This window comes from Heptranchias perlo, chromosome 2, assembly GCF_035084215.1.
Source record: "Heptranchias perlo isolate sHepPer1 chromosome 2, sHepPer1.hap1, whole genome shotgun sequence".
Taxonomy (NCBI): domain Eukaryota; kingdom Metazoa; phylum Chordata; class Chondrichthyes; order Hexanchiformes; family Hexanchidae; genus Heptranchias; species Heptranchias perlo.
This window is the reverse complement of record NC_090326.1, coordinates 114,097,378-114,124,994: the sequence shown is the minus strand read 5'-3', so window position 1 is coordinate 114,124,994 and position 27,617 is coordinate 114,097,378. Positions and strand designations below refer to the sequence as shown.

The following is a 27,617-nucleotide window of genomic DNA, read 5'->3' as shown; positions in this document are numbered from 1 at the left end:
GTTAGAATAGAAAGCTCAGGGAAGATAATAAACAACATTCTTAAGGGAATAGATCAATTGAACCCTAATAATATGTTTGAGATTACCACAAACACTGGTGCTGGGAACATGGCTCAAGATTAGAAGAGGGAAGATTATATTTAACTTTACGTAGAAGTTAGTGAATTTGTAGAACCAAATGTCCAGGAAGGCAGTGGAGGCAGAGTCTAGAAAAATTTAAGGAAGAATTTGATCAATATTTGAGGGAGTGGCGATTGAAGGGCATTAGTATTTGGGATCAGCCAGATGGACTGTATAGGCCTTTTTCTGGGTCTGTACTTTGCTCCTGTACTCTTCCATGTTCCTTTCTGGGTATGTTAAAGCGTGAGTTTCTGCAAAAGATTTCCTTAATTCACTTCTCATTTTTCAGTGTCAGCATAAGTAATGAACTTATATAACAGCAGTGAAATTGTTCTATTAAATCATAATAAAATACTTAGGAATCGAAACAAAAATCTGCAGCAAAAACTAAGCTGTTTTGCAAACTAGACCTCCAGCTCTTATAGGTTTCAAATGGAGCTTGTTTTTAAAAAATATGCAAACTGTCTCTGCCTTGCTCTGAATAAGCCAAATCACAGTTTAATTGGTTCAGGGTTGCCAACACTGGCAATTTTGTTAACAATTTATAGATTTTACATTGTTGTTTTCATGTGATTCATGGGGCTAGAAGGGAAAGAGAGGTAAAAGTTTCTCCCTTCCATCCCAGTGAATCATGTATATTAAAACAATATCCAAGATCATGGCTGCTGGCAATGCTGTGCATTAACAGCTTTACTGGCATTGAAATCCTTCCTTGTGGAAATTAATAAGCCTAACTTTTCTACTTGCACTTCACAAAATGATAACTATATACAACAACCCGCTAAAAGCTGCTGCCTATTTGGTCACCAGTACAAGCACTTCAATTTTTTTTGACATTAATAATTACCCTTGAAAAAGCAGGTTTTACAGTGAAGCTTTTCCAGCTTTCCCTTGATTAATGGCCGTCGTAAAGTGCACTGAAGCTTCAGCGACCACAATCAATAATACATGTTTCCATTTATGGCTCAACAAGCTTTACAATGTTTGGGTAGCATCACTACACACACCTCATTGTATTTATATATATTTTACATATTCTTCTGTATAATAACTATTTTGTAATCAAATGCAGACATGAATTTTAGGTATCTAGAGAAATGTTACATTTACAAAAAGAATGTAAAAAGGCAGCATAAGTTACTAGAAAAAAAAGTTACACTTCGACTAATTCTTTGTGACATCATATATACATATTAGTTTGGCAGATGAACATTTAATGGCAAGTCCACTACTTGTTTGAAGCGGTAGTATATTTCCACCACTAGTAGTATACTTTCACTGGGAGAAGTGTTACATTCATAGCTCTATTTGTCACATTATTCTGAGCCCTCAGAATTGTGCTTTAGGATTTACAAAGTACCAAAACCAACCAACCCAAGAAGGCTTTTGAAGTGCAAACTGAATGTTCTATGTGGTTGTATTCATTTGGCAGCTTTGATGGATTTTTGAGTGGTTGTATTCTGGTGAGATTCAGCAACTTGGTCTCCAGCTCCAATGTCTACACTTTCTTTTTCAGGTATGGCCTCCAGGCTCCGTCTTGGCTTGGATGATTCTGCATTCTCAGTGCCTGGCTTGTTCAGACCACAAGACACTGCAGCATAATGGATTTGCTTCAGGTTGTCCAATGCTTCAATTTTGGCATGTTTCAGCAGATCAGCTTGCCCCTGTGGAGAATGAATAATTAATAAACCCTAAAGTAAACAAATTGTTTAAATAGATACAACCTGCACAGAACAGAGATATAGGAGAGAAACTCTAAGATATCATACTTCTTACCATGGCTTTATAGGGGTGATTCCACAATCTTGTGCTCCCAGCCAGGAGCAACACTCTCACGGCGTGCAGATTAGAGGCTGGGCAACAATATTGTAGGCCTGATTCTACAACTGGTGTTTCCTGAAAGTGCAGCTTCCCGCTGGGAACAGCACATCACGGAATCACTCTTTATTATACACGTAGTACAAACCCCCAAAATGCATTGACTTCACGTCATGGCATCTACTCAATATAGTCATCTGGCAGGACCTAATTGTTGGGATCAGTGGTGTTTCTAACTTACGTCAATGACTTGGATTCAGAAACTCAATGTAACCTGGTCAAACTTGTACACAACACTAGGAGAGGCAGTGGAGTCAAAGGAGGCACCTTAAAAATTAGAGAATGAGTTAAACAAAACATTTGAGTGGCTCGAACAATAGCAGATGAAAGTTAATGTAGACAAGTGTAAAGTATTGCACATGGGAAGGAACAATGGGCAGCATATATACTTCACAAATTATGCTGCAATAGCTATGGATGAAGTAGAAAGAGACCTAGGAGTGTTAGTAGACTCAAAGTGCAACATGTCCAACCAGTGCAGAGCAGCAATCAATAAAGCAAATAGAACAATGAACTAAATAGCCAAAACAGTACAATATAAGTCAGAGGAAGTCATGATCAAACTGTATAGCACTCTGGTCAGACCATACTTTGAACTGCGTCCAGTTCTGGTTGCCAGGAAACAGCTGATCTCTAGTGTCACAAGTCTGAGTTATGAGGAAAGATTTGAGAGACTTCGGCTTTTCAGCCTCGACAGTAGGCATCCAAGAGGTGATCTTATAGAGGTATATAAGATATAAATGGTATGGAAAAAGTTAATACTACTTTAATATAAAACGCAAGGGTGGGACAAGGAGACCCAGGTTCAATAATTAAAAGTCAATTTATGACGGATATCAAGAGGTTCTTCGTCACACAGAGTGATCAACACATGTAATAGACTTCCGGTGGGTACAAAAACCCTGGAATCATTTAAGAAACAATTAGATGAAGCAAAGGGGGGAGGGGTGTAAGGTTGTTCCAGATAGATGAATTAAGATGGGCCTCATCTGTAATTATCATGTGATTAGTATTACAAGCTGCCCTAAATCAGTTCATGGACTGGCCAGGAAGCATTAAATTAAATTGATATGCCTGATGCAGGCTTCAACTATAATTTCCACTTTCAATACGTTGTAGATTTGAATTAGGTATTTATAGTAGCAAGATTCAAATTTATTGTCTCAGAGTCCCGAGCAAAACCAAGGGATGAGGTGGCAGATTTTACTGTGATATATGATCCGAGCAAGTAACTCCTCAAAGTTTATCCTTCCCAAGTTGGCGTGATTGTTGCAGAATTTCACAACCAATATAAGATAGAAATTGTAACTGAGTGCCAAACCTGAAAGATGTGCAGTCTATTGCATGTGATAAATATTTTCACCAGCTGCGTAGGTTGCTGTTATGTGAAAACTGATGCTAGTGAAGGGAGGAGGCAAGGAACAGTTTACTTACTTGGATTTCGAATCAGGTGAATATGTTTAGTGAAATGTACCACATAACTGAAGCAGTGCAATCAGCAATTCTCTGCATCCATTCTGCTGCTTTGAGGTTTAGAAGCAGTAACACTAATAAACAAAGGAAGGAGGTGGTACCAACAAAGAAATTTTGGACCACTTAACAGTAAAAGTCTATGCCAAAGTTGTAATATGAAGCAAGTAGTTACTAAATACAAGTCTAGGCTAGCTAAATATTTGGAGCAAGTAATTAAGTCTAACGTAGTAACGCTGAAAAAACAGAAAATACAGAAAGACAGGCTGATGGGAAGGCATGCATCCAAGACCTACTGAACATGTCAAAAGGCTGGTTCCACATATAAGAAAGAGAATTTTTTGGATGGGATATATTGTTTGCATTATTTATTTTGTTGGGTTGTTGAAGATCTCTGATATTCCAAGCACAGTTGAGAACTCCCACCCTAGAATGATGGCTATAGAATAGTGGGTTTTGCCATTTTACTTCCTGGTACAGTGCAGGAATCACAGCTCCCATATGTAACATATTGTTATATGCATCATGGGATTCATTATAGTCTTTGATATTCATGTCCTAGTTCTGCATACAACACCTCACTGCATCCACCTGGTTGATTCTGTTTATTATTTTATAAACTTAATCATTTACCTGAAAAACAATGAATTTAGCTTGCTTAATGTCTCTTCATAGCTCTTAGATCTGAAACTTGGAACCAATCTTTTTGTGCTTTTTATTTAATGATTTCTACTAAACTTTTATAAGTACAGTGACCAACCTTATCATTTGGGGACTTTCTCTGCAGACATTTAAAAAAATATATTTTCTTTAAGTGTGACAGAAGTTTTCATGTGTGGCAGCATGACACCTGAAGTTTGATGGATATGTCTCAAAACTTAATAAATAGCTGATGATTAAGGACAAATCTATGATCTTGGACTGCCTGATCCTCCTGAACAAAAGCGACTGTGTGAAGGAGAATAGCGGGGAAGGGGGAGGGGATTGGAACATGAGGGGAAAAAAAGGTTAATGAAAAATATCCCATAAAGGTATATACAGCATCAACATTTCACTGATTATCAAAAATGTTTATGTTTTAAGATTCCACTCAGGCATGTAACTCTGAAACCTTGTATTTAGGCCAAACAAAACTCAGATCTCCCACTGTCACATCGTATAATCTTTATAAGTAGCTAATGGGGTCAGGTCAAAGGAGATTTTATTTCAGTCACACTACTCACACTGGAGGATTGCAAATGTTCCACCCTTGTTCAAAAAAGGGGAGAGGGACAAACCTGGCAATTACAGGCCAGTCAACCTAACGTCGGTGGTGGGGAAACCTTTAGAGACAATAATCCAGGACAAAATTAATTGGCACTTGGAAAAGTATAGGCTGATAAATTAAAGTCAGCACGGATTTGTTAAAGGAAAATTGTATTTGACTAACTTGATTCAGTTTTTTGATGAAGCAACGGAGACGGTTGATGAGGGTAGTGCGGTTGATGTATATATGGAAAAAATTTACAGGGCTATGGGGAAAGAGCAGGGGGATGGGACTAAAACGGGATCCTGGGCTTTATAAATAGACATGCCAGATCATCGACACGGATACCACCATCACACGAGAGGACACCACCCACCAGGTACATGGTTCATACTCCTGTGACTCGGCCAACGTTGTCTACCTCATACGTTGCAGGAAAGGATGCCCCGGAGCATGGTACATTGGCGAGACCATGCAGACACTGCGACAACGGATGAACGGACACCGCGCAACAATTGCCAGACAGGAGGGTTCCCTCCCAGTCGGGGAACACTTTAGCAGTCAAGGACATTCAGCCACCGATCTTCGGGTAAGCGTTGTCCAAGGCGGCCTTCGAGACACACGACAACGCAAAATCGTCGAGCAGAAGTTGATAGCCAAGTTCCGCACCCATGAGGACGGCCTCAACCGGGATCTTGGGTTCATGTCACGCTACACGTAACCCCACCAGCAAAAAGGGGGGAAAAAATTATATGTTTTAAAAAATTCTCTCTCTCTCTCTCTGCCATTTTGAGTTTCTTTCTGCCTGCCTGTGTAATCGACACAATGTATATCCAGTGTACTGGGACGTGCTGTTCTCCGTGACTGGCCTGTTTGAATAACAACGACACCTTTTGATTGGTGTGATGCTGTCCCAACATAGTATAAGATATGCGATTTGAGAACCTTTTCACACATTCATCTGACGAAGGGGATAATCTCCGAAAGCTTGTGATTTTAAAATAAATTTGTTGGACTATAACCTGGTGTTGTAAGATTCCTTACATTTATAAATAGAGGCACAGCATGCAAAAGTAAGGAAATTATGATGAACCTTTATAAAACACTGGTTCGGCCACAACTGGAGTATTGTGTCCAGTTCTGGGCACCACACTTTAAGAAGGATGTGAAGGCCTTGGACAGGGTGCAGAAAAGATTTACTAGAATGGTTCCAGGGATGAGGGACTCCAGTTATGTGGATAGAATGGAGAAGCTGGGGTTGTTCTCCTTAGAGCAGAGAAGGTTGAGAGGAGGTTTGATAGCAGTGTTCAAAATCATGAGCGGTCTAGACAGAGTAGATAGAGAGAAGCTGTTCCCGTTGGCAGAAGAGTCGAGAACCAGAGGTCACAGATTTAAGGTGATTAGCGAAAGAACTAGAGGCGACATGAGGAAAAACTTTTTACGCAGCGAGTGGTTATGATCTGGAACGCATTGCCTGAAAGGGTGGTGGAGGTAGATTCAATCGTGGCTTTCAGAAGGGAATTGGATAAGTACTTGAAGGAAAAAAAATTGCAGGGCTACGGGGAAAGGGCAGCGGAGTGGGACTAGCTGGATTGCTCTAGCAGAGAGCTGGCATAGGCTCGACGGGCCGAATGGCCTTCTTCTGTGCTGTAACCATTCTATGATTCTAATTGGATAGTTCTTTCAAAGAGCCGGCACAGGCACAATGGGTCGAGTGGCCTCCTCCTATGCTGTACCTATTACAATACTAAGTAATACTAAGTAATAAAATAATAGAATTGGCTCTATTTTTTCTAGGAACAAAAGTAGAAGGCATACGCTAAATTACTCTAGCTTTTAATGTTATACATCGACACAGGCATGAAACATTCAAGCAGAAGTGTTCAACATCCAGTTTTACTGAACTTAAATAGGAGTGGCTATCTCTACATTGTTCTGCATTCAGCTGTTTCAACTACTAAGAGCAATTATTCCATGATATTTTCTCACTTACATCAAACAGCCATCAGATGAGGAGTTGAATTGCAGTTCCGTATAACTATCTACTGTACGGAATAAATCACTTCTGTGGTAGTTATCAGTGATAATGGTTTATTGAAAAGGAATAGTGTATTTTAAATGGTTTTCACTTGCTATTTGTCGAAACAGAACATTTTGATTCATCATTCTTAAAAGAAAACCCTCTTGTTTGAATATCAGTGACAGTTTTGTTAATAATATATTAAAGATGGAGAGATAAAAAAAGAACAATACTTAACTGTCCATCAGAATGCTAACAGACTTTCTTCCTCCCTTCCACCCCCTGAGCATCAATCATGTTTCCAAATTCTCTGTGCACATAATTTTACCATAGTAATTTACTGCTACAGTTAATGCAGATTTTCCATTTTGTTTTGTACAAGCCGGACGGGTTGCACCTCAACAGATCCGGGACTAATGTCCTTGCAGGGGGGTTTGCTACTGCTGTTGGGGAGGGTTTAAACTAGAGTGGCAGGGGGATGAGAACCTGCGTGGAGAGTCAGAAGAGAGTAAAGTTGAGAGCAGCAAGCGAGGGGAGGACCCAGGGGAAATTTACAATACAAATAGTACAAATAGTTGTTCAAGAACAAGTGAAACGGAAAAGCGTAGAGCAGCAGAAAATGTACTTTAGGCACAACAGATCAAGTGAAAACCAGAAGGTGTAAAGTGATTAACCCAGCATCAAAGCTGAAGGTCAGGCTAGGGTGTGTGGCCCAACTAAGAGTTCTATATACAAATGCACGGAGTATAAGGAATAAATTAAATGAACTACAGGTACAAATTCAAATTGGAGGGTATGACATGATAGCTATTACTGAGACATGGCTGCAGGATGGTCAGGATTGGGAACTAAATATACCGGGTTATAAGGTCTACAGGAGAGATAGGGAAAATGGAAGAGGGGGAGGAGTAGCCTTAGTGATTAGAGATGAAATCACTTCAATGATAAAGGGGGATATAACGAGAGGTAAGCAGCCAACAGAGACCTTATGGGTTGAATTGAGAAATAGGAAAGGATCTAAGACTATAGTGGGAGTTGTGTATAGCTCTGAAGTGTTAGATTGTATAAATGCAGAGATTAGACAAGCGTGTAAGAAAGGCATAGTGGTCTTAATGGGGAACTTTAACCTTCACATAGATTGGGGAAAGCAGACTAGCAACTGTCAGAAAGGTAGCGAATTTCTTGAGTGTGTCCAGGATAGTTTTCTACAGCAGTATGTCCTAGAGGCAACAAGGGGGCACGCCATACTAGATTTAATAATGAGTAATGAACCAGATTTAGTTAACAGCTTAACTGTGCGTGAACATCTATCCAATAGCGATCATAACATGATCGAGTTCAAAGGAACATTTAACGTGATACAGAATCGGTTTATACCCCTGAGGGGCAAGAACTCTACTTGCCAAAAAAAAAAACAGCCTTGGACAACTAAAGAGGTAAGGGACAATATAAGACATAAGGAAAGGGCATACAAAAAGGCAAAAAATGGCACAGTTCCTGGCGAATGGGAAAGATACAAAGATCAACAAAGGGTCACAAAACAGATAGTAAGAGCTACAAAAAGAGAGTATGAAAATAAACTTTCAAGGGATATCAAAACCAATACGAGGAATTTTTATAGTTATATTAGGAAAAAGAGGGTGGTCAGGAGCAGCGTTGTCCCCTTAAAAATTGAAAGTGGGGATATTGTCATTGACAATGGGGAAATGGCGGACATGTTGAACGATTACTTTGCGTCAGTATTTACAGTCGAAAAAGAGGATAGCATGCCGGAAATCCCAAGAAAACTAATATTGAATCAGGGACAGGGACTCAATAAAATTAACATAAGTAAAACAACAGGTAACGAAGAAAATAATAGCACTAAAGAGTGACAAATCCCCAGGACCAGACGGTTTCCATCCCAGGGTGTAAAGGAAGTAGGTGAGCAGATTGCAGATGCCCTAACTATAATCTTTCAAAGTTCTCTAGATTCAGGAACTGTCCCTCTGGATTGGAAAATTGCACATGTCACTCCGCTTTTTAAGAAAGGAGAGAGAGGGAAACCAGGGAATTATAGACCAGTTAGCCTAACATCTGTTGTGGGGAAAATGCTGGAGTCTATAATTAAGGATAGGGTGACTGAACACCTTGAGAATTTTCAGTTAATCAGAGAGAGCCAGCATGGATTTGTGAAAGGTAAGTCGTGCCTGACAAACCTGATTGAATTTTTTGAAGAGGTGATTAAAGTAGTGGACAAGGGAATGTCAATGGATATTATTTATATGGACTTCCAGAAGGCATTTGATAAGGTCCCACATAAGAGACTGTAAGCTAAGATAGAAGCCCATGGAATCGAGGGAAAAGTACGGACTTGGTTAGGAAATTGCCTGAGCGAAAGGCGACAAAGAGTAGGGATAATGAGTAAGTACTCACATTGGCAGGATGTAACTAGTGGAGTCCCACAGGAATCTGTCTTGGGGCTTCAATTATTCACAATATTTATTAACAACTTAGATGAAGGCATAGAAAGTCTCATATCTAAGTTCGCCAATGACACAAAGATTGGTGGCATTGTAAGCAGTGTAGATGAAAACATAAAATTACAAAGGGATATTGATAGATTAGGTGAATGGGCAAAACTGTGGCAGATGGAATTCAATATAGGCAAATGTGAGGTCATCCACTTTGGATCAAAAAAGGATAGAACAGGGTACTTTCTAAATGGTAAAAAGTTAAAAACAGTGGATGTCCAAAGGGACATAGGAGTTCAGGTACATAGATCATTGAAGTGTCATGAACAGGTGCAGAAAATAATCAAGAAGGCTAATGGAATGCTGGCCTTTATATCTACAGGACTAGAGTACAAGGGGGCAGAAGTTATGCTGCAGCTATACAAAACCTTGGTCAGACCACACCTGGAGTACTGTGAGCAGTTCTGGGCACCGCACCTTCGGAAGGACATATTGGCCTTGGAGGGAGTGCAGCGTAGGTTTACTAGAATGATACCCGGACTTCAAGGATTAAGTTCTGAGGAGAGATTACACAAATTGGGGTTGTATTCTCTGGAGTTTAGAAGGTGATCTGATCGAAGTTTATAAGATATTAAGGGGAACAGATAGGGTGGATAGAGAGAAACTATTTCTGCTGGTTGGGGATTCTAGGAGTAGGGGGCGCAGTCTAAAAATTAGAGCCAGACCTTTCAGGAGTGAGATTAGAAAACATTTCTACACACAAAGGGTGGTAGAAGTTTGGAACTCTCTTCTGCAAACGGCAATTGATACTAGCTCAATTGTTAAATTTAAATCTGAAATAGATAGCTTTTTGGCAACTAAAGGTATTAAGGGATATGGGCTAAAGGCAGGTACATGGACTTAGATCACAGATCAGCCATGATCTTATCAAATGGCGGAGCAGGCTGGAGGGGCTAAATGGCCTATTCCTGTTCCTATATTCCTATGTTCCTATGTTTTTAATGGAGCTGCTTCAGAATGGAAGAACATTACTAGTAGGGTACCATAATTGTTTACATTGTACATAAATGATTTGGAAATGGACAGAAATGAAACTGTCTGTATTTGCTAAAGGTAAAACCTGGAGGAGAGGGGGCTGCAAACAACGTGGAGGAATTGCACCAAGTACGTCTGCCCTCTCAGGTGGATGTAAAAGGACCCAATGCACTATTCAAAATAGAGAAGGGGAGTTCTCCCGGTGTCCTGGCCAACATCTATCCCTCAACGAACACCTAAAACAGATGATCTGATAATTTATTTCATTGGTTTGTGGGGACTTGCCGTGCGAAAATTCATTGCCGTGTTTCCTACATTACAACACTGACTACACTTTAAAAAGTACTTCATTGGCTGTAAAGCGCTTTGGGACATTCTGAGGTCTTGAAAGGTGCTTTTTAAATGCATGCTCTTTCTTTACATAAGGATCTGGAGAGTTAAGGAGATTGGGGTCACAAGTGGCAGATGTTATTTAATGTGGACAAATAAAAGGTGACATGACTGGCGAAGGGAAATATAAAATGAACAATGGTAGACCACAGGACACAAGAAAGGAGTCTGGAGCTACTGGTGGATAATTTGTTGAAACCATCAGCGTAGTGTCTGGCAGCCATAAAGAAAGCAAAGAAAATCTTGGAGTATGGAGCTCCATAAATGAGCTGGTGCTGGTTCAGCCCTAAACGGAGAAGAATGTAACTAAACTGATACTAGAGATTAGGCATCTGAATAATGAGAAGAGACTGGAAATTGGGAGTGTTTACAGTGGAGAAAAGCAGCAGCAGGGAAAATCTTACCAATGTTTTCAAAATCCTAAGGGGTGTAGATAAACAGAACCCTAATAAATTGTTTTGACATACCCACAAACTCCTTAACCATAGACCACGATTCAAGCTCAGAAGAGGGAATGTGCCCGACAGGCAGTTTGGATTTAATACTTCACAAAAAGGGTGATTGATGTGTGATACCAACTGCCCAGAGAGACAGTGGACAAATTCAAGAGATAGCTTTTTTGGCATAAGCAGCAATGGAGGATATAAAAATAGAGCAGAGTGTTCCTTTGAACTTTGGAATCAGTAGATGGACTGAGTTCTGAACATTCCTGTGCTTTCCAAGACCGAAGAGTGACTTATAATTTGTAGAAAATTTCGTACATGTTGGTGCTCACTTTAAGTAAGAAGCATACAGTATTCTGATCTGAGGCTGGCAAATTAGTTAGTGTCTGGTCCTTAATTTCTTACTAGGCATCCATTAACCTCAAACAAGAAGAACAGTCATGTCAGTTGGCAAGTAAACTGGGTTTGTCCAAATTTTTCAGTGAACCAGAACACCCCTGTTTTGAGTAATGAGATTTCTCAAAACTACCTTCTATCTGTCAGGGTAGGGTGAATGCAGGTTTGACTTCTTCACATGTTGAACAGGGGTGTGTACCCTGCTCTTCCTTTCAGCTGCAGACAAAGAAAGGTGATAATATGCAGAAAAAAGGAGGAAATATACCAAAATAATTCCATGAAAACAAAAACCTAGCTTCTGATAAAAGTATTACATGAATCATACTCATTTTTATTTTATCAGAACATTTACCAGAAGATAGCTTGAACAAAATAAAATACTCATTAAATTATAAGAAAGTTAAATTGTGATAATACTTTTACTGTACTGTTTTACAGGAACACACTGCAAACAACCCTCTATTATAAAATTAGATTTCAAATGTCTTGATGGCCTAATGCGCAGAGGCAAATTTAAACCTTTCAGATCAGGTTTGATCCTCAGTCTGTACTCAGCGAGGTGATTTCAGCGGAGGTAGCGGTGGCACTGGTGGGAGGTTACTCTAGTTGGGCTCCTGGGCTAGGGAGGAGGAAAGAAATCATCCAAAGTTCTTGCATTTGATTGTTGCCCAGTGACCCCAGCTAGAAAGTTGCACCTGTGTGGATGTCAGGTGTGAGCATGTTCGAGCTCAGTTATGATGTATCCGCAGTCAAATAGCCTGCTAACATTATCTAGGCTGACACATGGAAAGTGGTCACTTGGACAAGGTACCGAAGGGCTGCTGGTGTCCCTGGAATCGTACCCTAGCAGGATCCCACATCTTTCAGAATAGGGAAGAAAATTGAAAAGTAAAATAAAAGCTTATCTGTAATATATATAGGTTAATGAAAATGAAAATAAAGGTTGGTTTTGAAGTATGTTTGACTCAACCAGTGATGCAACACAAATCTTTAGCCTCATGATAGCAATTATCTTTAACTATGCATATGTTTTTCACAAAAGACAAAGGACATGATACAAAGATGTAAGTTGCAGCCTCAGTGCACACTCATTAGGGGTGATATTTGTTGATTCGCTGGAAAATCTTTCAGGCAACCTACATCAAGTCCGGCTGCGAAAGAAAACAATGCATTTCCTAGGTCACAATTGGCTTTCATTCTGCTTCCATGAATATTATTGTGTAGAAAGTTCAAAAAGTAGTCTATCAGTTATTAATCCTTATTTATATCATGGTTGTTTCAATCACTGGAATTATTTGAGATACAACTGTTTCTACAAATATTGTTCAATTTTCCCATTGTAATTACAGGTTTGTAGCTCCATTCCATCAAGTGAAAATGAGTGAAATTAAATTAATTATGACCTCTGAAGTAAGTGACCAGTAGCTTTTAACTCTCTAGTCTGGGGCTATTCTCTAGAATTTGGTCTCAGCAGATCAGACCAATAGTTACCACTGCACTTTCATGATGATGTTTTCGACTTTGTGTTCAACAAGCCTATACAAATGTAAGGGGATTTCAATGAAGAGCTTGTGAGGTTTGTGGTTTCTTGAGATGGTTAATCCTTTTACTCAGCAAAAATCTGCAGTTTTTAACCTGCAAGGATACAACAGTTCTGGAAACATATTATCCAATCTATACAGTCCTGACCACTGAACCATAGACATTTACATGCAGGCGGCCATTCGGCTTATTGTATTTGCATTGCAATCTAATTGCATTGCATTGTTTTTGCTAAAGTAATCGAAAACTATCCACTGCATCGTTCTCTCTCTATAGCCTTATATCTTCAAATGTGCTTCAAATCCCTTAAAAGTGTCAATGGTGTCTGCCTCAGCCACTACCTGAGGCAAAGCAATCCATGCTCCAACAACTTTCTGTGTAAATAATTTTCTCCTAACCTCTCTCCACACTCTCTTAGTGATCATTTTAAATTGATGACCCCTTGTCACCAACTCCCCAAGTAACCTTTCCCTATTCAATCTGTCAAAACCCATCATCATTTTGAAAGCCTCTATTAAATCTCTTAACCGTTTCCATTGGAAATAATCCCAATATTTCAAATCTCTCCTCGTAACTATAGTTTCCCATCTCTGGCATCATCCAGGTGAATCTATGCTGTAAGTTCTCTTATGGTTTTAAAGTCCTTTTTATAATATGGTGCCTAAACAATGTTTTGTATAAATTAATCATTACTTCTTTACTCTTGTATTTTCGTGGCCCAAAATTCTAATAGAATCATAGAAAGGTTACAGCACGGAAGGTGGCCATTTGGCCCATCGAGTCTGCGCCGACTCTATGTAAGAGCAATCCAGCTAGTCCCACTCCCCCGCCCTATCCCCATAGTCCTGAGAGTTTTTTCCTTTCAAGTACTTATCCAGTTCCCTTTTGAAGGCCATGAATGAATCTGCCTCCACCACCCCCTCAGGCAGTGCATTCCAGATCCTAACCACTCACTGTGTAAAAAAGTTTTTCCTCATGTCACCTTTGGTTCTTTTGCCAATCGCCTTTAATCTATATCCTCTGCTTCTTTACCCTTCTGCCAATGGGAACAGTTTCTCTCCATCTACTCTGTCTAGACCCTTCATGATTTTGAATACCTCTATCAAATCTCCTCGCAACCGTCTCTGTTCCAAGGAGAACAACCCCAGCTTCTCCAGTCTATCCACATAACTAAAGCCCCTTATCCCAGGTATCATTCTAGTAAATCCCTTCTGCACCCTCTCTAAGGCCTTCATATCTTTCCTAAAGTGCGGTGCCCAGAACTGGACACAATACTCCAGTTGTGGTCAAACCAGTCTTTTATAAAGGTTCATCGTGACTTCCATTCTTTCGTACTCTATGCCTCTATTTATAAAGCCCAGGATCCCGTATGCTTTTTTAACCACTTTCTCAACCTGCTCTGCCATCTTCAATGATTTGTGCACATATACCCCTAGATCTCTCTGTTCCTCCACCCCTTTTAGAATTGTACCCTTTAGTTTATACTGCCTCTCCTTGTTCTTCCTACCGAAATGTATCACTTCACATTTTTCTGCGTTAAATTTCATCTGCCACGTGTCCGCCCATGTCACCAGCCTGTCTATATCCTCTTGAAGTCTATCACTATCCACCTCACTGTTTACTACCCTTCCAAGTTTTGTGTTATCTGCAAATTTTGAAATTGTACCCTGTACACCCAAGTCCAAGTCATTAATATATATCAAGAAAAACAGTGGTCCCAGCACCAACCCCTGGGGAACACCACTGTACACCTCCCTCCAGTCCGAAAAACAACCGTTCACCACTACTCTGCTTCCTGTCCCTTAGCCAATTCTGTATCCATGTTGCTACTGCCCTCTTTATTCCACGGGCTGTAATCTTGATGATAAGCCTACCATGCGGCACTTTATCAAACACCTTTTGAAAGTCCATATACACCACATTAACTGCACTGCCCTCATCTACCCTCCCTGTTACCTCATCAAAAAACTCTATCAGGTTAGTTAAACACGATTTGCCTTTAACAAATCCGTGCTGGCTTTGCCTAATCAATCCACACTCGTCCAAGTGACTGTTAATTCTGTCCCGGATTATCGTTTCTAAAAGTTTCCCCCCTACAGAGGTTAAACTGATTGGCCTATAGTTGCTGGGTTTATCCTCACACCCTTTTTTGAACAAGGGTGCAACATCTGCAATTCTCCTGTCCTCTGGCACCACCCCCGTATCTAAGGATGTTTGGAAGATTATGGTCAGTACCTCCGCAATTTCCCCCCTTACTTCCCTCAGCAACCTAGGATGCATCCCATCTGGACCGGGTGACTTATCTACTTTAAGTAGAGCTAGCCTTTTTAGTACCTCTTCTTTATCAATTTTTTGCACATCCAGTATCTCAACTATGTCTTTCTTTACTGAGACTCTGGCAGCATCTTCTTCCTTTATAAAGACAGATGACCTTTTTTATGCCTTTATTTGCCTGCCTAGACAAAACCTTCTTATTTATCAGGCATGGCTTATACTCTCAATCGGTTCTGTTGGAAGTAGATTACCTTAAGAATGGTGATGTTCCAAGTAAAGTTCTCAACAGCCTTATGTAGTTTTCTTCCTTTAAGCCCTTCTTTAACTCCAATATTGTGAAGATTTTCATGGAATTCCATGGCTGAAAGCAATAAATATTTGTTATTCTTAAGCACAGTACATGGGCCTAAGTTACTGGATGACATGAAACAATTGAGTTGAGCTGTTCAGTCATGCTGCCCAGCCAAATTAATTTGTAAGAAAGCAAGGAATGAGACAAGGCCATTTGGCCTTTAAGCATGATCCTTACCTGTACCATGTACAATCCACCCTGTCAGGGACAGTACTTCGTCTACTTAATCTCAGAAAGAAAGCTCTGTACAGATGCTCCCTCATTCCCAAAGATAATCAAAATCCTACAGTATTAATCTATCCCCACACCTACATATTCAACACCGGCTTGATGCTCTCCACAGACAACAGCCCAATACAACCCAACCACAGTACAGGAACCATTGTATCCTCTGGAGTAGATGATTCCTCAGTCCATATCTATCCTTAAAGTCCCCAATCCTTTTCTTAACTAAGTAAGTGTCAGGTTGACGCAATGGTAGCACTCTCTCCTCTGAGTCAGAAGGTTAGGGGTTCAAGTCCCACTCCAGCATTCGAGCACACAATCTAGGCTGGTACTTCAGTGTAGTACTGAGGAAGTGTTGCATTGTTGGAGGTGTTACTGTCCATACGAGATGCATAATTGTAATGAAAATCAATGTTTCTTTAGAAGCAGGATATTTAAGGCAAAGTTTTTGCTTTGCTTCTGGAAAACATCCTGCCTTAGCACATATGTAGAAATATTCACTGACTATCAACTTGAACACCAAGTTATAGTCCAGCAATTTTATTTTAAATTCACAAGCTTTCGGAGACTTCCTCCTTCCTCCTTCCTCAGGTACATTTACCTGAGGAAGGAGGAAGTCTCCGAAAGCTTGTGAATTTAAAATAAAATTGCTGGACTATAACTTGGTGTTGTAAAATTGTTTACAATTGTCAACCCCAGTTCATCACCGGCATCTCCACATCATATCAACTTGAAGTATAAGGGATAATTTTGTGCAAAAGCAGCAATTTACCCTTATAAAGTTTAAGCCTTCCTCCAGAAATGACACATTTGACCATATAAATGATGAGAGAGGAAAGGGCTATGGGATAAAGCTCTACTAGATAGGAGGCGCAGAGGAAAGGATTAAAACTTTGGTTAAAAACACTTAAGCAAACAGTGTTTTGGTAATGCAAAGCTTAGGTTTAAAGCCTAAGGGACATCAGAAGTTACAGGGGCATAAATTCTCCATTGTTGCACTCATTTTATCTCTCCAATACATCCAGTACAAGTCAGGCAGGTAGGAATCAGCCTGCATAGGGGTTGAAACCATTTTAAAATAATTTTGGATCAGGAACTGTCTACATTCATTTAGGAAAATTAGATTGGAAGCAGAATTGACTAATGTCATTAGTTTCTTTTACAAATCTTTTCACAACGTTTAACCAACATTTAAAATAGTTTATCTCACTACCCATTCATAATTATGAAATATAGGCCTGTAATTTCCTTGTAGCTGCTCCAGTTCCGCCTCTGTAACTTCGACAGAAGTGCGTAAACAGGGTTTCCACTGCACTTTCGATGGAGTGGGGGCAGTTCCAAGGAAATTCCCGGCCATAACATTTGCAATACAACATTAATAACTTCTTAATTAGAATCTGGGTTAGGATCTTCCACATGTCAGCCTGACAGAAAGTTGTTTTATCAAGTCACAGCGAAAGCTCGGGTTGTCCCCTCAGTTCTAACTGAATGTCGCCAATCAGAGCTCCATGGAGTCACCTGCTAACCATTTAGTGCTGTACACAGGAGAGCGATCAGTCCCTTATTGGATGCAGCAAACTGACTGGAGCCAAATTGCTTGGCTATCTGCGCGCAGCCTGGTTGCAGATGTGCTGCAAACCAACAATACAACTGTGTAGCTGGTATAACATAGACTTCACGGTGGCTGTCTTTTTGTCTAATGCTGTTAACCCTAAGGGGAACTTCGTATATCCTGCTGCTAAGTGTGGGATCAGCTTAGGATGTAACTCCAGAACTCTATGGCTAATTTGTCACTTTCCCTCCTGCAGGGACTGATGATCTGCATCTTTTCAGAAGTGACCCCTGTGGAGAAATTAACCTTATATGCACCTTCCTCCCTTTAGGGCCAATTTTCCTGACTCTTGCCTCTGGAGAATATTCATTTCCCTGGGTGCAAAGGTCAAAAAAAAGGGGCCAAAGACTGAAAGGTAGGTATCATTTTTTTCAGTTTAACCCCTCCCTCCCCCAAGGTTGCTTATAGGTAAACAGGATCTTCTGGCTGCTGATCTCCACATCCAAATCCACATCCAAAGAAGCACAGCTTCTTTTTTTACTTCATTGTTCGTACAAGATCATTAAGGATAAGAAAGACAATTGGGCCCAACTTAGTTCCTTCCTCCAGAAAGACCCTAAAGTCACCCTATTGCAGCATCCAATGACTCCAGGGTTCTTACTCTATCTGGAAGTTCATTCCTTATGTGAAGGAAGACTTCCTGATATCAGTCCTAAATTTGCCTTTTTCAGATATGATTCTGTGTCCTTTGTCCTTTAAAAAAAAATTCTCAGGTATAGGCAACGCTGGCAAAGATGCACTTATTCCCCTAGGAGGTGGTGATGGAGGGCCTTCTATTATGCTTTGTAGCGATTATTTTCTTTCTTACAACTGAGTGGCTTGCTTGGTAGGCCTCTTCAGAGGGCATTAAGAATAAATCACATAGTTTGGGACCAGAATCACATGTAGGCCAGACCTAGTAGGGGTGGCAGGTTCCCTTCCCTGAAGGACAATGGTGGACAAGTTGGGTTTTTATAATGATTTGCAGCTTTCGTAGTCATTGTTTTCTGATGCGAGCCTGCAAATTACCAGACCTACTGAACTTATATCACAATTTACCTTGGTGATATTATGAACTAATGGTGTCTCGGTTTCTGGTCTACTACCATAACCACAACACTACTGTACCTTACTCACAATTTAGTTTAAAGACATTTTCCAGATTTACTTCTTTCATTCCCTTAACTATCTTATATGCCTCGTAGAACCTCTTTTCAAGGCTGAAAAGCCCAAGTTTCTCCAGTCTTTTCTCATGATTCAGATCTCTGACACTAGGGATTAGCCTCATGGCTATTTTCTGCACTCCTTTCAGTGCTTGAATGTCTCCCTTGTGTCTCAGAACTGGATACAGTATTAAAGAGTGCTGTACAGTTTGATCATGACTTCATCAGACTTGTATTGTACTGTTTTGGCTACATAGTTTTACCACCTGTAGAAGCTAAGTCAGACTTGTTAGCAAAGGTCAAGAGGTTTATTTTTGGCTCCCAATTTAATCTATTTTAGTATAGGATAACATGCCACCTGTGGCAAATATCCAGTAGGAATGCGACAATAAGAAAGTTACAGCACAGCAGTATCAGTTATTTTTATATTGCCATTCAGTAAATATTGTCTTCAATGCATTTGTAAATTACATGTTCATTTTGGAAATTACTGGTTTCTGGGCAACTGTTTAATAAATATTCAGTAAGTAAAATTGTCAGTATATACCACATTTAGTCTTGTTCCAATTAATCCATCCAATTTGCCATTTGAAAAGTATAAAATGGACCCAGACCATTTTATGCAAGAAAGAACAGTAGTATAATTATAGATTGCTGTTTTATTACAAATTTTAATCACTTTCCACTCACCAGGCTAATTCTTAATTTAAAAACTATACAATGTTCAAAAAAAAGTCACTGGCGGCAAAATATTCAGCAGCTTATGATTTTACAATTTTTATCCGGGTAACATTACAGTAAGTGTAACATCGCGTTCTGTTGGGTGTTTTTTAAAAAAAATAAAATCTCCTGATAAGAAACCAGTTGTATTTATGTATTTGTTTCAAACACATTTTCTTGTTCATACTGCACACAGACTGGAAACTGTGAGTAGTTATTGTATGAATGATTAATATGTTGGTATCAAATTGCTCTGTTATGTTTGTATTAACTCATTTTAAAATATGTACATATGAACATACGAATTAAGAGCAGGAGTAGGCCATTCGGCCCCTAGAGCCTGCTCTGCCATTTGATAAGATCATGGCTGATCTGATTGTGATCTCAACCTTACTTTCCCATCTACCTACTATAACCTTTGACTCCCTTGTTAATCAGGAATCTATCTAACTCAGCCTTAAAAATATTCAATGACCCTGCCTCCACCGCTCTCTGGGGAAGGGAGTTCCACAGACTCACGACCCTCTGAGAGAAAAAATTTCTCCTCATTTCCGTCTTAAATGGGAGACCCCTTATTTTTAAACTGTGGCCCCTAGTTCCAGTCTCTCCCACAAGGGGAAACATCCTCTCAAGCATCTACCCCTTCTAGTCCCCTCAGGATCTTATATGTTTCAATAAGATCACCTCTCATTCTTCTAAACTCCAGTGTATACAGGCCCAACTTGTCCAACCTTTCCTCATAAGACAACCCCCTCATCCCAGGAATCAGTCGAGTGAACATTCTCTGAACCGCTTCCAAAGCAATTATGTCCTTTCTTAAATAAGGAGACCAAAACTGCACACAGTATTCTAGATGTGGTCTCACCAATGCCCTGTACAACAGTAGTAAAACATCTCTACTTTTATATTCCATTCCCCTTGCAATAAATGACAACATTCCATTTGCCTTCCTAATCACTTGCTGTACCTGCATACTAACTTTTTCTGATTCATGTACTAGGACACCCAGATCCCTCTGTACCTCAGAGTTCTGCAATCTCTCTCCATTTAAATAATATACTGCTTTTCTATTCCTCCTGCCAAAGTGGACAAGTTCACATTTTCCCACATTATACTCCATCTGCCAAATTTTTGCCCACTCACTTAACCTATCTATATCCCTTTGCAGACTCCTTATGTCCTCTTCACATATTACTTTCCTACCTACCTTCGCGTCATCAGCAAATTTAGTAACCATACATTCAGTCCCTTCATCCAAGTCATTGATATAGATTGTAAATAGTTGAGGCCCAAGCAATGATCCCTGTGGCACTCCACTCGTTACATCTTGCCAACCTGAAATGACCCATTTATGCCTACTCTCTGTTTCCTGTTAGCTAACCAGTCCTTTATCCGTGCTAATATGTTAGCCCCTACGCAATGAGCTCTTATATTGTGTAGTAGCCTTTGATGTGGCATCTTGTCAAAAGCCTTCTGGAAATCCAAGTACACCACATCCATGTTGCTTGTTACTTCCTCAAAGAACTCTAATAAATTAGTCAAACATGATTTCCCATTCACAAAGCCGTGTTGACTCTGCCTGATTGCATTGAGATTTTCTAAGTGCCCTGCTATAACCTCCTTAATAATAGATTCTAGCATTTTCCCTATGACAGATGTTAAGCTAACTGGCCTGTAGACTCCTGCTTTCTCTCTCCCTATTTTCTTGAATAGAGGAATTACATTTGCTATTTTCCAATCTGATAGAACCCTTCCAGAATCTAGGGAATTTTGGAAAATTAATACCAATGCATCTACTATGTCTGCAGCCACTTCTTTTAAGACCCTAGGATGAAGTCCATCAGGACCTGGGGACTAGTCAGCTTTTAGTTCTAATATTTTTTTCAGAACCCTTTCCCTGGTGATTGTAAATGTTTTAAGTTCCTCCCTCCCTTTCATCTCTTGACTCACAATTATTTCTGGCATGTTATTTGTATCTTCTACAGCGAAGACGGACGCAAAATATCTGTTCAATACATCTGCCATTTTCTTATTCTCCATTACTAATTCCCCAGACTCACTCTCTAGAGGACCAATGCTCACTCTGTTAAAATAGCAAAGTAAAGACATGAGTGCATTAAGCATTTTTTTTGATAATATCATTCCGATTACTTTATACCATTGGATTTTGTGAAAGTCTCATCCTCGTGGCAGAACACGCATGATTTTCCTACAGCTGTGCACCTCTGACATCAAAGAGCTATTTATCATTGGCTCCCGGTCCAGCAACCGGGATTTTAAAATTCTCATCCTTGTTTTCAAGTCCCTCCATGACCTCACCCCTCCCTATCTCTGTTATTTCCTCCAGCCCTACAACCCTCCGAGATTTCTGCACACCTTGAATTCTGGCCTCTTGCACATCCCTGATTTTAATCGCTCCACCATTGGTGGCCGTCCCTTCAGCTGTCAAATTTTGTTTGATTACGCTCCTGTGAAGTGCCATGGGACTTTTTTTCTATGTTAAAGGCACTATATAAATGCAAGTTGTGACTCCAGACCCACAGCAATGTGGTTGATTCTTAATTGCCCTCTGAAATGGCCTAGCAAGCCACTCAGTTGTAAAATCTCGCTACGAAAAGTCATAATAAGAATAAAACCGGACGGACCACCCGGCATCGGACCACTAGGAACTCCCTTCCTAACAGCACTGTGGGAGAACCGTCACCACACGGACTGCAGCGGTTCAAGAAGGCGGCTCACCACCACCTTCTCGAGGGCAATTAGGGATGGGCAATAAATGCTGGCCTCGCCAGCGACGCCCACATCCCGTGAACGAATTTTAAAAAAAATAATTAATGCGTATTAGGCACACATGTTTGAGAACCTGCAATTGGGGAAGCTTTTCAATTTTTAATGTGACTTATACTTATGCCATAAAAATGCATTAAAAGAAACAGAAGATACAGTGCAGCTCTCAGTGACGATAAATTTTTTAAAAACGCTCAAAAAATTGCAACACCAGAAAAATGACATTCCTACTGCGCCTGAAAATCTGGTCGTAATTTTAGCCTCTGAGCAAGCGCAATTGCAGGAAACTCGTATATGAGGCTCTATAACTTGGGGGTGGGGGCCAATTTTATGAGTGGAGATGCGTTCGAGCGGAGGGATTGATAGATGGCAGTAAACGATCGAGGAGATTTGGCCGTATTGTACTTACGTGTGGAACTCACTTACGCCCAAAATTCCATGATCTTTTAAGCCACGTAATTGGTTTGCGCCCAGATTACTCGTGTCTCTGGGCACAAATATGGAGGAAATTCAAGGCCTGGATGTCAGACAAGCAGCCTGACAGCACAGATGCAGGGGATGGGTTGAGAGAGGTGGTGGAGAGGTAGACCTGACCCCATGTTTGAGGATGATGTTGCCAAGAAGCAGCATGTAATTGAGGAAAAGGAGGTGGCCAAGGTTAGATCCTTGGGGGAACTTCAGAGGTGACAGTAGATGGGGTGGAAAGAGAAACTATCTCACTCCCATTTTATACAGTAGCCTCCTGTTGTGTTGTCAGCTCACTCTAACGTGTTACTGACCATTTTTCACAACACATGTACATTTGTAGCTCCCACCTGCCCTTCCAGTAAGCCCTATATATAGGGTTACAGAATTTCTTCGTAAAATACGCCTAATTATTTTTTAATAATCTTGCAGCAATTATTTCATAAAGCAGCAGAACACTCTTCTGTAAACATCATTTTGGAAAATTTCCAATTTAAACAAAAATATTGAGTTTTCTTTTTAAAACATATAAATTGTGACTGGTGTATATCATAAACCTATGTCCTGGTCTTGGGAGTTTCAGTGGCATTGATTACCTACCCTAGCTTTGCATTTGAGGTTTCTGAGATAATTTGAACCCTTCAATTAGACTACATTCTTGGAACTCACTTCCAACCATCTGCAATAATGTTGTTATGAGAACAATTAGCCCCTTTTGTTCATGGTTCCACTTAAATCTGCAAGCCAATAAGAAATTCTACGAAATCACTGTAGCACTCACTGCAAAAAGTGAGTGATTTATTTCACAATGTATTTTTTTTTGCAAAGGGGTTAGCTGTCAATATTTCTCTGAGGACAACTATTGAAGTCAATGGGAATCAGGGGGAAAACTCTCCAGTGGCTGGAGTCATACCGAGCACAAAGGAAGATGGTAGTGGTTGTTGGAGGCCAATCATCTCAGCCCCAGGACATTGCTGCAGGAGTTCCTCAGGGCAGTGTCCTAGGCCCAACCATCTTCAGCTGCTTCATCAATGACCTTCCCTCCATCATAAGGTCAGAAATGGGGATGTTCGCTGATGACTGCACAGTGTTCAGTTCCATTCGCAACCCCTCAAATAATGAAGCAGTCCGAGCCCGCATGCAGCAAGACCTGGACAACATCCAGGCTTGGGCTCATAAGTGGCAAGTAACATTCGCGCCAGGTAAGTGCCAGGCAATGACCATCTCCAACAAGAAAGAGTCTAACCACCTCCCCTTGACATTCAACGGCATTACTATCGCCGAATCCCCCACCATCAACATCCTGGGGGTCACCATTGACCAGAAACTTAACTGGACCAGCCATATAAATACTGTGGCTATGACAGCAGGTCAGAGGCTGGGTATTCTGCGGCGAGTGACTCACCTCCTGACCCCCCAAAGCCTTTCCACCATCTACAAGGCCCAAGTCAGGAGTGTGATGGAATACTCTCCACTTGCTTGGATGAGTGCAGCTCCAACAACACTCAAGAAGCTTGACACCATCCAAGATAAAGCAGCCCGCTTGATTGGCACCCCATCCACCACCCTAAACATTCACTCCCTTCACCACCGGTGCACTGTAGCTGCAGTGTGTACCATCCACAGGATGCACTGCAGCAACTCGCCAGGGCTTCTTCCACAGCACCTCCCAAACCCGCGACCTCTACCACCTAGAAGGACAAGAGCAGCAGGCACATGGGAACAACACCACCTGCACGTTCCCCTCCAAGTCACACACCATCCCGACTTGGAAATATATCGCCGTTCCTTCATTGTCGCTGGGTCAAAATCCTGGAACTCCCTTCCTAACAGCACTGTGGGAGAACCGTCACCACACGGACTGCAGCGGTTCAAGAAGGCGGCTCACCACCACCTTCTCGAGGGCAATTAGGGATGGGCAATAAATGCTGGCCTCGCCAGCGACGCCCACATCCCGTGAATGAATAAAAAAAAACTGTATCCAAATGTGGCTGAAAGATTAATTATAATATTAATCCATTGTACAATATTTTATTATTTTGTCTCAGGAGTTTTTTTGTTGTTGTAGAGACTGCTGCTCCTCTTTCGAAAAGCTCATTCCCCCCCCCCCCTCCACCCCCCCCTAGTCTTAGGGCCTGACATTCCAGGGTCTCTGCTCCACCAATGGAAGTTCAGTGGAGTGGGACTCTCGGCCGCTTTCATCAGTGGACGTGGACCCTGGCACAAATCTCAGAGATGATACCAGTTAAATAATCGGTGTGGGGAGCCCTCGCCTGTGGAGGGGTCGTAGAAACGCCCGGCCTGATGAAGTGCTTGGAAATTGGAGCGGAATCCTATTGCACCGCTTGTGAGAGCCAGTGTCCTTTTAATGGGCTGATGGGTAAGGTTATAAAAATTATTTCTTCCGCATAGGAAAACAAATTACGGCAATACTCCTCCTGGAGGTGTTTGGGCCATTCTTATGACCTAATATGGAACCTGTGTTTGCTCCCAGCATGCCCCCAATGTCTCCACTAGACGTGTGAGGCATAGGCAGATGAGTATAAGGAAATTAATATCCTAACGGGTTTGGATCGATTAAATGTCTAAGTAGCAGATGGATTTGAACATAGCTAAATTTAAGGTTTATATACACTGGAGTAGAAAACATGAAATGTACAAACAAAATGGAGAGTTAACTGTTGGTAAACCGGTCCAGGCAGCATAATCTTTTAAGGACCCCTATTTACTGCTCGATTTCTGCTCTGGTTGAGCTATGATGGGTGAATCAGTCAAGTCTAGAGGGGATATCCCTTTTGTCTCCCAGAGGCCAGCCTCTGACGTGTTATTCCTCATCAAAGAGAGGGGGAATGCTGGAATGCTGCAGGATGTAGGCACCGTGAGATCTGGCAGGAACGTGGTTACATACCAAATGGACATTAAGGGAGTAAAACCCTCAGCGGTTGATGAAGGTGCCAGGTTTGTTGCCAGGAGCCCTGATAGCCTCATGGGTGTATTTGATAGCAATTCTGCACTTGTGGGAACCCTGCAATGTCTGCAAAACATACATTCCTTTCCTGCTGGCTCCTGGGGTCCATGGGGATCAAGATGAATTCACTAGGCCTGGCAAAGTGCCTCTGTGGCCTGTTTTCTACAGGAATGTACTGCAGCCTGACTTATATTGCATATGTTTCCAACTGCAGATTGGAATTATCTTGATGCATTAAAATTCAGGGCTGTGGTCACCTTAACTGCCACAGGCAGTGCAGTGTCAGCTGTGGTAGTGGGCTGCAACTCCTGCTGTAGCATTTTGCAGATTCTGAAATGGCCTCCTGAGAGAGTCGCAATCTGCTCCTACACTGGTCCCCATTGAGGTTAAGGTAGGTCATTCTGGGCCGATAGAGACTATGAGGTAAGGTCTCCGGGCAGCAGCCTATCTCCTTCCTGGACTCCTTGCAGGGCCAAGTGCTACTCCCTGAAGCTCCCCCACCTGTTGCTGCTCCTGTTCCTCCACTTCCTGCAGTTAGTAATGGTGGTGGGGGCGGGGCAATATCACTCCTGTTCTTCTTTAAAGCAAACACCTCTCTATACTAACAGAATGCCTGCAATGCCAAGAATTGCAAAAAAGAGCACACTTCCAGTAAAAAAGAAACCTTCTCATAAAAGCTCCTTCATTGATATCAATGACCTCTGAGTACTTGTAACTGAGTGCCCCTTTAAATTGTGCTGGAAGTGACCGTTTCCAGCTTGTACACCCGGTACTACTGGACAAATCAAGCACTGAGCATTAACCATGCTAAAGTTAATGAAAATGGCATTGGGGTCCTATTGACATCATAGGACCCCATTTTGTATACTTTAATGAGGCTCCCGCCTGTTCCAGCCTCTGGCCGCCTATATCTAGGCCCTGAAAAAAATGGCGGTGGGCGAAATACAGCAGAATGGAAGTTCTGCACCCCCATTTTCATTGCACTGCTGTCCTGTTCCTGTCCAAAAATAGGGATGAAAATCAGCCCCATTGTTTGCAATTTAGGTCCATTCCCTTTATCCAGTAATCTGAGTGGGAACACAATCCTTTCAAAAAAAAATTAAGAGACTTAGGTGAAGGATATCACAGGAGCAGCACCAGAGGGAAGGAGACATAAAATGGAAGGTCTCAGCGGATCAAACGATTTGATATTGTCTTTTTAAATGTGGTATGCATAGTTCTTATTTTTTTCCCAAATAGGCATTGAGAGACTATTTTGAATAGAAAGCTTTTCCTCCAGACTTTCCTTCACCTTTTAGGATTACTTCATGTTAAATTTCTCCAAGGGATATGTTTAGCACAGATAAAAATATACTTAATTAACTTAACTCCCTATTAAATATGTTGGATGTGTTGAGGGGATAAATTCCCTTATACTGTACCTGATCCAGCACTATTACTTTCTGCCAGGCATGTGATGCCCTCCAGCGGTATACATATTCTTATTGCTTTACTTGAAGCAATAAAACTATAATAAACTGGAAACTACAACTCTGAACTATCTATTCTGGCAGAATTATTGGTAATTAGATTTAAAAAATAATATGCCGGTAGTGCCTGTTTCTTTGATAAGCTAATGAGTGCCATTGGTTCAACCATTGAGAAACTTACAATTTTTATACCTACATAAATGCAGTTAGCATACAGTAACATATATATTAGTGAACATGATTGTTCATTTCTTTGTTTTACTTTCTGCAGGCAATTTGTGCCAATTGTTTTTTTTTAAATCCCCAGCACCATTATTGGCACCCCCATTTTCACTGGGAAACTCCCATCTTACATGTTTGGACGAAAGGACGCCAAGCCGGTCAAGCTATGATAGATGCTTTGTGCTCACTCAACAGTAGTCACTCATCAACATCTGCAGTCAGAGCATACCTCGATTTGACTAACAATTAGTGTACTGGGAGGCGTTCTCTTTCCAAAGGAAGTGGGGACAGCAGATGCAATGGCGCCACTAGGATATGAGAATGCCTGACCGGCCCTGATGTTGGATGCTTCTTACAAAGGCCCCAATTGCAGGATGTCATGCTTTCA

At 41.0% G+C, this 27,617-nt stretch overlaps 1 protein-coding gene across 1 annotated transcript in view; it reads right to left on the bottom strand.

Moving 5' to 3' along the window:
- Positions 1–534: 534 nt before the first annotated feature.
- The window catches only part of LOC137342229 (inactive phospholipase C-like protein 2), a 321,745-nt gene continuing 294,662 nt past the window's right edge, over positions 535–27,617 (bottom strand). Inside the window, exons 5-6 of the mRNA XM_068006038.1 lie at positions 15,519–15,628; positions 535–1,784 (exon numbers count right to left, since the gene is read on the bottom strand). Of these exons, the coding sequence (XP_067862139.1) occupies positions 1,542–1,784; positions 15,519–15,628 (353 nt within the window). The 3' untranslated portion in view covers positions 535–1,541. The remainder of the gene's footprint in view (positions 1,785–15,518; positions 15,629–27,617) is intronic.